General features: G+C 43.3%; 1 protein-coding gene across 13 annotated transcripts in view; it reads left to right on the top strand.

Annotated features, from left to right (window-relative positions):
• Window positions 1-13,872, top strand: part of HDAC4 (histone deacetylase 4) — a 277,057-nt gene that overhangs the window by 21,144 nt on the left and 242,041 nt on the right. For 5 of the 13 annotated variants that reach the window (XM_064159879.1, XM_064159896.1, XM_064159913.1 and 2 more), the window contains exon 2: window positions 7,045-7,294. In XM_064159879.1, the coding sequence (XP_064015949.1) occupies window positions 7,273-7,294 (22 nt within the window). In that variant the 5' untranslated portion in view covers window positions 7,045-7,272. Of the gene's footprint in view, window positions 1-6,223; window positions 6,365-6,398; window positions 6,532-7,044; window positions 7,295-13,872 lie in introns of those variants that run through there. The other 8 variants (XM_064159963.1, XM_064159937.1, XM_064159945.1 and 5 more) reach the window with 3 other exon arrangements.

Here is a 13,872-nt window from a genome sequence, read left to right as displayed (position 1 = left end):
TGCTTTGGACATGAACGGTGGAGTGTTTCTTGACAGGAAGTGGTAGAGGGGTGTGAAACTGCAGAGAGCAAATTTTCTTGATAGAGAATTTCTGTTACATGTAATTAGATAAATTATTTCTATGTAGGTTTGCTAGCACTGAATAGCTGTGGATTAGTTCTGTGTTAATAAAGAAGCTTACCATTAGTTAACAGTGCCACTTGTGGCTGTTGTTCATCTCGTTTTCTTCCAGTGTCTGATGGTAATTTTAGTGCATATATAGCACTGCTTGCATAACAAGCCACTGCCTGAAATAATCATAGCAGGATTGCTCTAAAAGCAGCTACCAGGGACTGTCTGGCAATGTATTACAGACTTCCCTGAAGGAACTGTGTAAATACAGAGTAGGTATCAGTTATTCTTGACGACTTATTGTACATATACCATAATTTAACACTTAGGACAAATGTGGTTAGAGATTGGATCTCTTTCTGCACATTATGCCATACAAGACCTGTATTGAAGTTGAAATGTTTAGTGTGAGCATATAAGCAATAAATCTTCTCAGCATGTATTTGAAAGTGGAAGTTTATCGGAGAGGTGGAAACACAGGATTCTACTCCAGGCTGTCATGTGAGAATAGCACTTGCTGATGCTGAAATATCATCATTTGCTCAACAAATGCACTGTGTTTTAATTCCTTGAAAGTCTGGGTAGTGCTTCATTGTATTTCTTAGATGGCTACTGTGTCTGAATTGTATTGAGCTTTTGATCTTACAGGCAGGTACTTCTGTTTTTGCTGCTGTATGATAAGTGAATTGTAATAATGGGTTTAGCAAAGATGGGATGCCCTTGTCATCAGAGCTAGACTGGTCAGTCTGCTAAGCAAAGGAACCTAATACAATTGTGTATTAAAAAAAAACCCATCAAAATTCTTGGTGTTTTATTTGCAGTGTCAGACAGAAGGATTGGTGATAATGTGTTTTGGAAGATAAATCTTTCCATGGCTCCACAGTTTTGAAGCGTTGCTAAAGAAATAGCAGGATGTGGAAGGCATTCTCCAAGCATCCCTTCTGCTTCCCTCTAAAACTCGTGTCTTCTGCAAAACTTCTAATGTTGAGGGGTCTGAAAGGCAAAGCAGCTTTGTCTGCACCTAGAGCTAAACTTCAAAGTGCAGCGATGGGTATAGTAGGTGTATGACTTACACTGTGTTTTGATGCCTTGAGTCAGCAGGCAGTTAGGTCTGTTTAACTGAGATTTTTCAAGTGGTCTTGTCAGCTGTCTGGGGGTGTTTATGGTCTGTGTCTTGAGAGGGCTTGCAGATGAAGCAAGGCCGTCCATAGCTGAGTACCCTGGCCTGACTTGGCTTAAAAACAGTCTTGAAACCTTACCCTTAAGCCAAGATTTTTATCTTGGCTGAAGTACTGTAGCAATTTAAGCTCTGAAAAATAGAGCTTTGTAAATAAAGCTCTATCATAACTTTAATTACTGGTTACTGCACATCTGCACTTGTGTCTAATGGATACATCTGGAATGGGCTGAGAGGAGAGTGATGAGCATGCATACTGTCCAAACTAAGAGTCTTGTTTCTTGCTTAAAAAAAAAAAAATGATAGCTGCAGAGTATATGGAAACAGACTTGGAAAACTGTGGATTACTTACATTTCCTAGTCCATGTGCAGTTCTGCCTCTGAACAGTTGGATAGATGCCCAATAGGGAAAGAGTGATCTTGGAAAGTATATGGAAAGAAGAGTGTGGAACTAAGTTGTGGAGCAGTGTCAGGTATGTGGTTTTGGGGGGAAAACCTGGTCATGCAATTGGAGAGGAAGAAGGTGAAGGACCTCCTGTTTTAGGCAGCTGTTAAACCAGTTTTGTGCTTAAGCCATGTGCTTTTACCCTGTACATGTTACAGTATAGGCGGTTTGTTGCCATGTGTGGTGACCCAACCTGTTGATGAATTTAATCATAGAATAAGTCAGGGTTGGAAGGGACCACAAGGATCATCTAGTTCCAACTCCCCTACCATGGGCAGGGACACCCTACCCTAGATCAGGCTGGCCACAGCCCCATCCAGCCTGGCCTTAAACACCTCCAGGACGGGGCCTCAACCATGTCTTTGGGCAAGCCATTCCAGGCTTTCACCACTCTCATGGTGAAGAACTTCCTCCTCACATCCAGCCTGAACTTACCCATCTCCAGCTTTGCTCCATTCCCCCTAGTCCTGCCACTCCCTGATATCCTGAAAAGTCACTCCCCAGCCTTTTTGTAGGCCCCCTACAAAAGAAGGCCACAGGAAGGCTACTTGGGAGCCTCCTCTTCTCCATACTGAACAGCCTCAACTCTTTCAGTCTGTCCTCATGGCAGAGGTGCTCCAGTCCTCTGAATCATTCTCTTGGCCCTTCTCTGGACACACTCCAGCACATCCACATCCCTCATGTAATAAGAGCTCCAGAACTGGATGCAGTACTCCAGGTGGGGTCTCAGCAGAGCAGAGCAGGGGGGTAGAATCACCTCCCTTGATCTGCTGGCTACACTTCTCCTGGTGCAGCCCAGGATCTGGTTGGCCTTCCAGACTGCAGGTGCACACTGCTGGCTCATGTTGAGCTTCTCATCCACCAGCACCCCAAGTTACTCTCCTCAGGGCTGCTCTCCAGCCAGTCATTGCCCAGGCTGTATTTGTCTTTGGGATTGCCTCGACCCAGATGCAGGACCCTGCGTTCGGTCCTGTTGAACCTCATGAGGTTGGCTTGTGCCCACCTCTCCAGCCTGTCCAGGTCCCTCTGGATGCCATCGCTTCCCTCCAGTGTGTCTGCTGCACCACACAGCTTGGTGTGGTCAGCAAACTTGCTGAGGATGCACTCAGTGCCGCTGTCCATGTCACCAACAAAGATGTTGAACATGACTGGTCCCAGGACTGATCCCTGAGGGACTCTGCTTGTCACTGGCCTCCACTTGGACACAGACCCATTGACTGCCACTCTTTGGGTGTGGCCATCAAGCCATCCATCTAGTGGTCCACCCATCAAACCCATCTGCCACCAGCTTGGAGACCAGGATGTGGTGAGGGACAGTTTCAAAGGCCTTGCTCAGGTCCAGGTAAATGACATCATATGCTTGCCTCTCATCTATTAATGTTGTGACCTGTTCATAGAAGGCTGCCAGGTTTGTCAGGCATGATTTGCCATTGTTTTCTTTGCAGCTTCTGGAAGAAGCAGTTGAAGCCTTATGAAAGCATTTTAAGCAGACTTCATCCCTTCCCTGGCACAAATGACAAAAGGTCTGCCTGCTGTGCTGCTGAGGACCAGCAGTGTGGTGTGATGTACTTGGTAGGAAATAAGCAAGAGAAGGGCTCCAATGGCCAATAATGCTTTCAGTCTAGGAAAGGTGATTTGCTGAGGCACCAAAATGACTGGGAAATGAGGGGCATTTGCTGAGGCTGCAGCCCCTCAGTCTCTCTCTTACTGTGTGGTGACTGCAGAGATGGAAGTTGGTTATCAGCTGTCGACAAGGAGGTGACAGCACACTCAGGCTGTGGCTTCCTTCTGAATCAAGGATGTGATGAGGATGTAGCTGCGTTTGCGCCCGCCTGTGTGGGTTTAGGAAGCATGAGCTCTTGAACATACCCTGGTAGAAGTAGGCTGAAATAAATAGCTACTAATTTGTTCTTTGTGCTCCTGTTCCAGAGTTTATTAAAAATCCAGCAGGGACCAGACTGAACAATTCTCCTGTGAGGCAGAAAGCTTTATCATGCCAGTCCTGTTTGCCACATCTGATAAATTAAGAGTGTGTGTTTTACATACTTGTTTGTTTTAGTCTGCACCTCTGCTTAGCCTTTCTGCCCTGTTGTCTGAAATGTGCAGTGCCATCCTCAGTCCTGTGTGCAGATGCTCTTCAGCTGCCCTTTGCTCGGTGCCTAGGGAAGGGCTCCATGTGAAGTGCCCAAGCCAGCATGGTCAGTATGCTACTGCATGTTGTCTGCCAAGAAAATGCACCTAGCCAGCAGGCAATCCTAGGGCTTGCTTGGAGACAGTAGACAGGCTAAATGAAATGCTTCTGTGGCAGCTGTCATCCATCTCTTTTTCTGCACGCTGGAGGCCAAGGAGTGTGACCTGAGCACACTTGCAGTGAAGCCTCCTGTGCCCATGATCCTGCTCCTCCCCAAAAAGGAAGATGAGCAACCTGCCTGGCTAAATAGTTGCTTATGAATTTAGTCATGAGAGGATTGCACTGCTATAAACACACCCTCAGCCCCATCACATATGGTGTGTGTCTGGGTTAACATTGGGCAGGCTGCCTGAGCAGCAAAGCCCAGCTATGACCCAGTCCTTGCCTGTACCTGAAGAGCTCACAGAGAGCATGCCTCTAGATGATGCGTGGGTTGGACTTGCTATTCTTACGGCCAAGATGTGCAGGTCAGAGGTGACGTCCTTGTTGTGGAAGACAGTGGAGTAGAAGTCAAATAAGCTCTGGGGTTTGATTTTTTTTGATTTATTTTACTTTTTACAAAAATGAGAGAATTTGCTTGGAAAACCATACAGACCTCCAAATATCCTAGGTGTAGGGGTAGGTAGCATTTTGCTTCTCTGGATTTGCGAGGTACTTTTTTGAGAGATAGTGGCAAAATGACAAATGTGTGTGAGGATTTTTGCAGAGAGGTGCCTGACGAAATCCACTGCCTTGGAAACGACTCGTTGGGCTACACTGAGATCCGTGCAAATGGTAACTGAAAATAAGATTTTGTTGGTGAAATCATTTAGGAAACTATTGCTTTCTGTATCCTGGAATGTTGTGTTTTGCCTGTGCTTTGTTCAGTCTTCTAGAAGAAATTCAGGAAACGTTTCATTAAGAAAAAAAAAAGGTATTAATGAATTGAATTTGTGGCTTCCCCCATCTGATCATGACTATATTGTCTCTCTCTTTCCAAGGCATTTGTATTACTAAAGTATGCAGAACCTTATTATATTGGGTCTGTTAGGTTAGACAGACCTTTGGGGGAAGAAGTGGGGGTAGGTAAACTGGTGGTGCTGTTAAAGGGATTTTCTGCTGCTATTTCGTTCCAATTTCTTTAGGAAATGCATACACAATATTCTCACTGTTCCTGCTCTGTGCTTCATTCTTGCACCGTGAAAATGAGTAGACAGAAATGTTAACTCCATTCTGAATCCTCCTTGTCTGCAGCTCAGATGGCTTATGCTTTAACATTATCTGTGGGTTTTTTATTGGGAATAAATGATGCTAATATTTTGCTAATGCTTGGTTGAAGCTGACCTGACTGTCTTCAGCAGGATGTGCAAATCAGTGAAAGTGCAAGATCTTGCATATTTGGGATGGCAGAGACCTGCAGGGATTAGAAATGACACTTGAGTAATTTTCTCTTGAATTTGATGTATAACATAAAAGAACATTCCATGTATCTAAAAATGCAAGATGGGCAGATGAATCTGAAGCACAGTACTGCAGAGATGCTCGGGGTGGAGAGATACAGCCAATCAAAGATTTATTTTTTATTTTAAATGAAATATGGCAAGGAAGGCCTCTTCATCTTAGTGTCTGCTTGGACATTATTCTGCAAACCACTATTACAAAGCTGTAAGCAATGATGCTGGTATTTAAGTCTTAGACCTGGAACATGAGTGTAAGAAGAGTTCTTCCAAGAATAGATGAGACTACTTGAACTGTAATGGCACAGATGAATTGTGGACTCATTGTGCAAGCAGCATTAGCAGTTACTATGATAGTCATTCCCCACCCATGGAGTATTGCTGCCTCTTTGCTGGAGGTCACCACACCTTCAGATCTGCTGGTGGAGCAGTTTGGGATGAGTGCTCCCTGCTTTGCTTTGAGCAGAGTCAGCTGGATTAATTCAGATGGCTTAACTAGTTGAAATCTAGCAGCAGGCTGACTTCATGTCTGAAGTGGGTTAGGAAGTGCTGGCTATAAAACCATTATTGCTAGGCAAGTTGTGAGAGCAGAAATGTCTTGTCAGGACAGCAAGGAACTCCTCTGGGTAGCAGCTGCGTGTTAGCACACCATCCATAGTGTCTATCATGGGAGCCTGAACGCGGATGTCTTTTTGAAAGCAAAAAAGGGAAATAACTTGTGGTTACGAAACACTTTGCATAAAGGACACACTTTGGTTTAATCTGCTTCAGTAACTTTAGCTGGTAGCACCAGTGACAGGTCTCTACATGCGTTAACCAAGAGCGAGCTCCCTGAGACGCTCTGCCTTTAAAACGTGGCTACTTAGAAATAATGGATGCCACCTGATGTAGCACCAAAATGATCCAGAAACCCCTCAAGTGAGCTTCAGGACCCATTGCAGCAGGTTCCTCTGGTTTAAGTAATGCTGGTTGCATCAGAGACACCATCTGTTGAAGCTTCTGAGGTGGGGTTTTCTATAAAGCCAGGGTATTCACTGCTTTACATCTGTGTATTTTGGGGGGCAGGGGTATACTAGATTGCTTACTTGGTGGGGTTTTTCTCTCTGTTCTTCTGCCCTCTGATACACATCTTAAAACCAGTTTGGAACAGTGGACTTTTTTTTTCCCTGAGGTAGTATGAGATTGCCTAATAATCTACTGGAGGCTTGGGCAGAGTGGGAGTGGAACTGATTGTGTGGGTTTTTTCCTTCCTGATCCAAGACCACTCCTTGGCATGGAGGAATTTTTCTTTAGACTTCTTCAGGGAACAGATGCGTGGAGTACAGTTACTACTCATACATAAGGCTTCTAAAATATGGAAGCTGTTGGACTGAAGTGGCTTCATATGGTGCTGGTGGAGGATAGGAGTTAACATGCAAGTTTGGGTTTTATGACTTGAATGTGTAGTTGAATACATTTTTTGTTAAAAAACTTTTTATGACATTAAATATTATTCTGCCTATTTGTGACTATTAATCAAAAGTATATCTTGAAGTCTGAAAATTGCTCTTCTGCAACCTTTAATGCCTAAAATAGTATCCTAGTCTAATACTTTCTTCTGGGGATAAATATGTTACATAATGTGTAATTTAAATGGTTCTAAATCTTAATTCTCTAATGTGGTTGTCTCTTTCTTCAATTGCAGGTTCCCATTTTGAAAGCCATTAGAAGATATTCTGCCACCCTATTGGATTACTTCCCATACAACTCAGCATGTCACTGTGCCCTGGATTTTATAAGGTGGCCATGATTTAATCCTCTCTTCCAATTTCTATGTATCTGTGAAGCATTGGAGCTCTTTAGAGCTGCTGTTACTTGCGTGGAAACTGATCCGCCTCGAATCCCTTCTCCAAAGGACTAGACGTTACTAGCAATGAGCTCCCAAAGTCACCCAGGTAAGGGCAAAACCACTTTAATGTAGTACTGACAGCAGAACACCCTGTGTTTGCTGCATGGGCAGACTTTTTGTCGTGTTAAAATGTTAATCCAATCCCTCTCCTTGTGCTACTACTGTGTTTAAAACTGGCACGTTACCTGAAGATGGAAAATCATGTTGCTGATACTGAGGTTACAAGGAAATCTTGCTGTTGTTGCATTACATATCACTGAAAGGTGTACATATAGTTTCTGAGATGTTAACCAGGTGTTTAAATGGTTAATCTGTGATGATAGCTCTTCATGGTATGTAGTGTACCTCTAAGGAATGGTCATGGTTCTGCTGGTGTGTCTTTGTTGATGTTTAGGAAAACTCTTTGACTTTGAAAGTACTGTTTTAGTAGGAAAGAGTAGTTTTGCTAGTTTGGTCTGTCTCCATGTTTTTGCACATCTCTGTCAAGAGCATCCTTAGATACTCAGTTACCTGCTTTCTAGCTTAAAGTTGCCTTATAAGTTTGTGTTTAGTATGTTTCCGGTAGCTTTCTCCTGGGCAGAGCTTTGCGATCTTTGGAAGAGGAATTTTAATTGTGGTCTGACGTGCCTGATTTGACTCTTTTGGTTTATAGTAGAGAAAATTACTGCTGGGAAGCAAGTAATCCAACAATGAGCAGGCACGTGGATCTACTTATTTAACTACGCCTTTGAGAGGTTGCTTTTGTGACTTCAGTTTAATCACTTTTAGGTTAACTGTCAAATAAGAGTGAAATGTTCAAAGGCAACAAACAGCTCCTAAGATTTAAGGAACTCCATGTTTTTGGAGGAAGAATTCTATATTTGCTTCAGAGTTACTTCTAGCAGCCCACTTGTATTCTAGAGGATGAAAGTAAGAAATCCTACCTCCTCAGTAGGACAAGGGAGGTTATTCTTCCCCTGTACTCAGCACTGGTCAGGCCACACCTTGAGTACTGTGTCTAGTTCTGGGCCCCTCAATTCAAGAGAGATATTGAGGTGCTGGAATGTGTCCAGAGAAGGGTGACAAAGCTGGTGAGGGGCCTGGAACACAAACCCTATGAGGAAAGGCTGAGGGAGCTGGGGTTGTTTAGCCTGGAGAAGAGGAGGCTCAGGGGTGACCTTATTGCTGCCTACAACTACCTGAAGGGACACTGTAGCCAGGTGGGAGTTGGGCTCTTCTCCCAGACAACCAGCCACAGAACAAGGGGACACAGTCTCAAGTTGTGCCAGGGGAAGTATAGGCTGGATGTTAGGAGGAAGTTCTTGCCAGAGAGAGTGATTGGCATTGGAATGGGCTACCCAGGGAGGTGGTGGAGTCACTGTCCCTGGAGGTGTTGAAGCAAAGCCTGGATGAGGCACTTAGTGCCATGGTCTAGTTGACTGGCTAGGGCTGGGTGCTAGGTTGGACTGGCTGATCTTGGAGGTCTCTTCCAACCTGGTTGATTCTATGAAATAGGGATGCTGGAGTTCAAAGTGGCAGCATTAAAAAAGTCTGACCCTGCTGTAGGAATTGGAATTACTTTTATTAGTCTCCAAAACTATCAGTATTCTCAGAAAGGAAAATCTGTCATTATACTACCATAATGTAGCACTCTCTTCAGTTTTAAACTTGCTTCAGGTCTCATGGAGAGTCGAGAAACTAAATTTATTTGAATATGTGGAGTGCATGCAGGTAGTCACCTGTGATGTTTCTTGCGAAGTTGCATTTCTCAGAAGACCTCTTCTGCACTTAAGTAGGTAGTTGTTACTTGAATATTTTCCTGTCTCAAATATGAGTGACACTGAGGAGCTAATGACTACCTGTTTTTTATTGTTTCCTCATTGTGCTGAGATAGGTTAAATATATACCTATATTCAAAACCCAGCAAGCCTCGTTTGATATTGCTGTACTTCTGAAGGAGAACCTCTGCAGATACTTGGGAAGGGGAGATGTCCTTAGTTCAGTGTTTTGTTGATACAGAAGTTTTGGAAGCTGGCTGCTGATTTGTCTTATTTTCCCTTTGTTAATATGCTAATTTTTCTTTTTGTGTCTTGCCTCTTTTTACTGGTCCTGCTACTTTTACTCTAGTTCAGGGAGTCATGTGAGAAGGGCTAGTGAAAGAAAACAAGCAGCTCCTCGAGTAAGAAGTGTTTCTGCAGTGCTAAAAATCATTTTGAGTCAATCGTTTCTAACAACTGTGTCTGGAATGGCTCTTGCTGAGAAGGCTTATTGAATCAAAACCCAGGGAAGATGCTGCTCAGCTGGAGCTTGACATATGTGTGTTCTCCTGTGATGCTATTCCTAAACCTTCTTGGCCTTTGTCACGTAAGACATCTTGAGGTGTGGGATGGCTTGGTAAGAATTAAAGCTGTGGCTGCTGTGTGAGTGTTTGGTAGAAAATAAGAGGACTCTTAGGGAAAGTTGTGTCTATTCCAGAGACACTCCAGAGAGGGGCGATGAGGCTGGTGAGCGGCCTTGAGCACAAGCCCTATGAGGAGGGCTGAGGGAGCTGGGATTGTTTAGCCTGGAGAAGAGGAGGCTCAGGGGTGACCTTATTGCTGTCTACAACTACCTGAGGGGTGGTTGTGGCCAGGAGGAGGTTGCTCTCTTCTCTCAGGTGGCCAGCACCAGAATGAGAGGAGACAGCCTCAGGTTGCGCCAGGGGAAATTTAGGCTTGAGGTGAGGAGAAAGTTCTTCACTGAGAGAGTCATTGGACACTGGAATGGGCTGCCCAGGGAGGTGGTGGAGTCACCGTCCCTAGGGCTGTTCAAGGCAAGATTGGACGTGGCACTTGGTGCCATGGTCTGGCCTTGAGCTCTGTGGTAAAGGGTTGGACTTGATGATCTGTGAGGTCTCTTCCAACCTTGGTGATACTGTGATATTCTGGTCATTAGTTAGCCCTCGCAGATCTTGAGAAACTAGTGTATTAGGAACATCCTATTGACAGTAGAAGGACAGGTGGTAGAAACTCAAGGCCCTTTATCAACTGGTTCACTGGAGATCATTTAAAGGGTGAAAAGCTTTGAGAAAACTGAAAATGTGGAGGAAATAATCTTGTTCTGCATGTAGGCTTTTTATGAAAATGCTGCCAAAGGTTATCAACCTCCACAAAGCTTTACATCCCATCAGATGCTGTTGAGAAATTCTTCCTGTGCCATTCCTGGGTGTTGGGTTCATATTTTGACTGGTTGGTTGTTTTTCCAAACCTTGAGTGGAAATTCTGTAGTGTACCCTGGTAGCTTTCCCCACCTTAGCTTACGGTGTTGTAGTCTTACTGCTAATATCTCTTACAGAGTCAGTTTTACAATAATTGGCAGAAGTATTTCCCAAACTTTGCCAAAGATGAGATCTGGACTTCTCATGTCAGTTATGATAGCTATTTTGATTATACAGCTACAGGTAATTATTACTAATGATGTGCATTGTTTAAAGAAAGGCTCTGGCTTAGCTCAAGAGCCTATTAAACCTTGCTTCAGTGGATATAAGCTTTCTCCTCTAATCTTTTCCAAACCCATCACTAATGGGATTTTTCTTTTTTTTGGAACAGTGCCATAAAATTGTTGCAGTGTAGATGAATGGAAGTGTTTTGGGGTTTCTTTTTTTTCCTCCCCCTTCCATTCTGCAACACTCTCTTGTGAAAAATATTGGGTACTGAAGACTTCTCACTGAACAAAGCAAAAAAGTAACAAGAAGACTAAGCTAAGAAAATTGAGTTCTTCCCCTGCTACTTTTGTCATGTGTTGGAGTAAGCTTTGTCAAAGAGTGAGAAACGACATTTTAAGAAGAATACCAAGGAAAGAGAAATTTCAGTGGATAAATTAATTTTTCTTTTGGCCCATGTGTGGAGTAGAGACCTTGACCTTCATTTTGTGGGCTGAAGGCTTTCTCTGCAGTCTCCTATCGAGCTTTGAGTTAGGACCAGTAGCTCTTGTGATCTTAACTTGCTACCAAGACGTGTGGGGGTGCTCTGTGTGTGAGGACCAGGAGAAGCAGGTGGGCTCCCTCTTGCCATGCACACTGTGCCTACTGTTTGGGAGGAACAGCTGCCTCCCTGCAGGTGTTGGTACATTTTGTGAGAAACCTGGCCAGGGGTGGGAATCACTTTCTGTGGAACTGCTGGGCAGGATGAAGCAGGAGGTAAAAGGGGCTGAAACTAGAGGGTGGGGTGGCAAGAGGACAAGCTTTTTCCTGCAGGAACAGGAGCAGAAGGTTACGTAGGCCTAGTCAAGATAAAGTTCAGAGGCATCATGTTCCCTTTGGCTTTTGGCGGAGTCCTCACCACCTCTTTCAGAGCTGGAACAAAGCTGAAAAAAGATGCTGAAATGGTGCTATAAAAGATCAAGTTGCTGCAAAGTATGATTAAGAAAATTAGACCAATTAAGATAACATTTAGGATTATGACAAAGCTTGGGGGGGGGCTATGGAAAGAGCATTTAGTTTCACTTCATAACCTGTTAACGTTGCCCAGGATTTAAACTTACCTTATGTAACCTGTGGTGCTGATACTGCTCTCTTTATTTCTTCCTTACTGACCTTAAATGATTTCTTGCAGTCTCCTTCTACCTCCTTGTCTTAATTTTCAGTGGCTTGAGTTTCACTATCATTTGGTTCTCTTAATCAGTAAAGATTGTTCTGCTGATACTACTTATACATAAAGATTAGTTTTAAAAACCAAAACACTTAAAGTTAATCACTCAACTGATTTGTATTTGTTTAAAGTTCACTTTCCTTTGTAAAAGCTGAAAACCTCCATGTTCAATGAAGCATTTTGTTTATGAAATGTTCTCACAGGAATTAGCCAGTCTGAATGCAAATGCTATATTCTTTCTTCAGATCTACTCTTGCAGAGATGCAAATTTTATTTACATTTTGAAACGCTGAGTGTTTGATAATTAGGAATATTGAAGTTTAAGAATGAACTGCTTATCCGATGTGGAAAAATCTGCAGTGGGATCATTAAGATGGAGAGGAGATACCACCAGAAAAGGCAGAAAACTTCACGATCACACAACAGTGGGAAAATGAGTGAGCAAGTCATGTGCTATGATTTGCTGGACTGATAAGTACTTTTGTATGGTGTTTTATCTGCGGAGTGCAAGAAGCTGCTCTCTTCCTACTCTGTGGCTCAATGAGGCATGGAAAGCCATTTCATGAAGTACACATAAGAGCTTTCCCTGTTAGTCTCTCAAACATTTCGCACCATCCAATAAATATTTTATGTGTTCTCTTTTTAAAGATTAAGAAGTTTCTGTGGAGATGCATTTCAGACTGGCTTTAAATGACATTGACCTACTTTCTGGCAGTAATGAGTCTGTTTCTGTAAGTTATCTGGGGGCAAGAGCGTTTTTTAAGTAAACATAAGGATTAGATGAGGAGATTTCAGTCCTCTTTTAACAGGACTGGGGCACAACTGATACTTAGTGGCTGGACATGATGTATGTCTGCTTCAGCCTACCTGCCTGATGCTCCAGTTAATTACAGCTGCATTATTCTAGACCAGGCATTCGGGCTTCTGTTTACAGGAAAATGCTACTACTAGTGAGCATAGCTAAACTCTTGTCTCTGATGGTTGTTTTCTCTATGAGGAAATAGAAAGGTTTCTCTAGACTTATCCTCTCTCCATGCTGCCATGGGTGTGCTTTGTGGGAAGATGAAGTTTTGCAGAAAGGGTCAAGTGTTTGACAGGCCCAGCAGAGAGGTATCAGGAACTCTCTGAAAGGCTGCAGCTGCCCGTCCTTTATAGTAGTAGGGAAAGTGTTGATCAGGTGGAGTAGGAACTCAGTAGCAAGATCTACCAGTGTGCCTTAAAGCTCTTTCCTTGAGCAGTCTGGTTCCCCAGGTTTAGGGGAGACTTGGAGGCTGTTGAGAAGAAAACTCAACAATAAGATATAGCAGTAAGAAGCTGTGGTTAGAAGAGCTGAAAAGCCTTGTGCATGGGAACTGGGCATATCTCCGCTTACCTTCCTTCAGTCTATGGCAGAATACCTATTCCACACCTGCCTTCTGATTCTCTTGTATGGGTATGCTGAGCCTGTCCTGGATTTCCTCTAAGAGGAACAGTACCATTTTGAGGACCTTGAAAGTTTTAAGGCTGCTACAATGAAACCTGTGAAGTTTTCACTTCTGGAGTTGAGACTTTCTGTACAAGGTTTTTGTTGTACCCTCAAAAGAGAAGACTTGTTTTATGCTTCAGCTTGGGGTTCAAGTTGAAGTTCCTTTTAGGTCAGCGTCCCTGCTAGGTACATTTCTCTCATTTCTACTTTTTTCTTTAAATGCAGTTCTTGCAGTTTGGAATTCTTTAAAAGCCTGTTTCTAAAGTAAGTTTTTTAGTCTGTGATGTATCCCGCAGTGCAAAGATGAGAAGCAGGTACTTATGATGAGAGGTAGAGAACTCTGAATTGTTTTGAATGAGGTACAGGGTAGGAAAAGGATATAAAAAGGTTGTACTTTTTATGTTAGATGATAATGCTTGAGATAGTCCTTGGGACTTTGCATTGTCTCACTTGCAGAGAAATCTTTTTCTATTATGGTTACTACATTTTTGCTATTTGCCTTTAGTCCACTTCAGTTTCATCAGTATCTTAGCTCATGTGTACTTCCCCAAA

Source organism: Pogoniulus pusillus, chromosome 2, assembly GCF_015220805.1.
Source record: "Pogoniulus pusillus isolate bPogPus1 chromosome 2, bPogPus1.pri, whole genome shotgun sequence".
Lineage (NCBI taxonomy): Eukaryota > Metazoa > Chordata > Aves > Piciformes > Lybiidae > Pogoniulus > Pogoniulus pusillus.
Note: the sequence above shows the minus strand (reverse complement) of the source record. Positions and strands in the feature narration are given on the sequence as shown.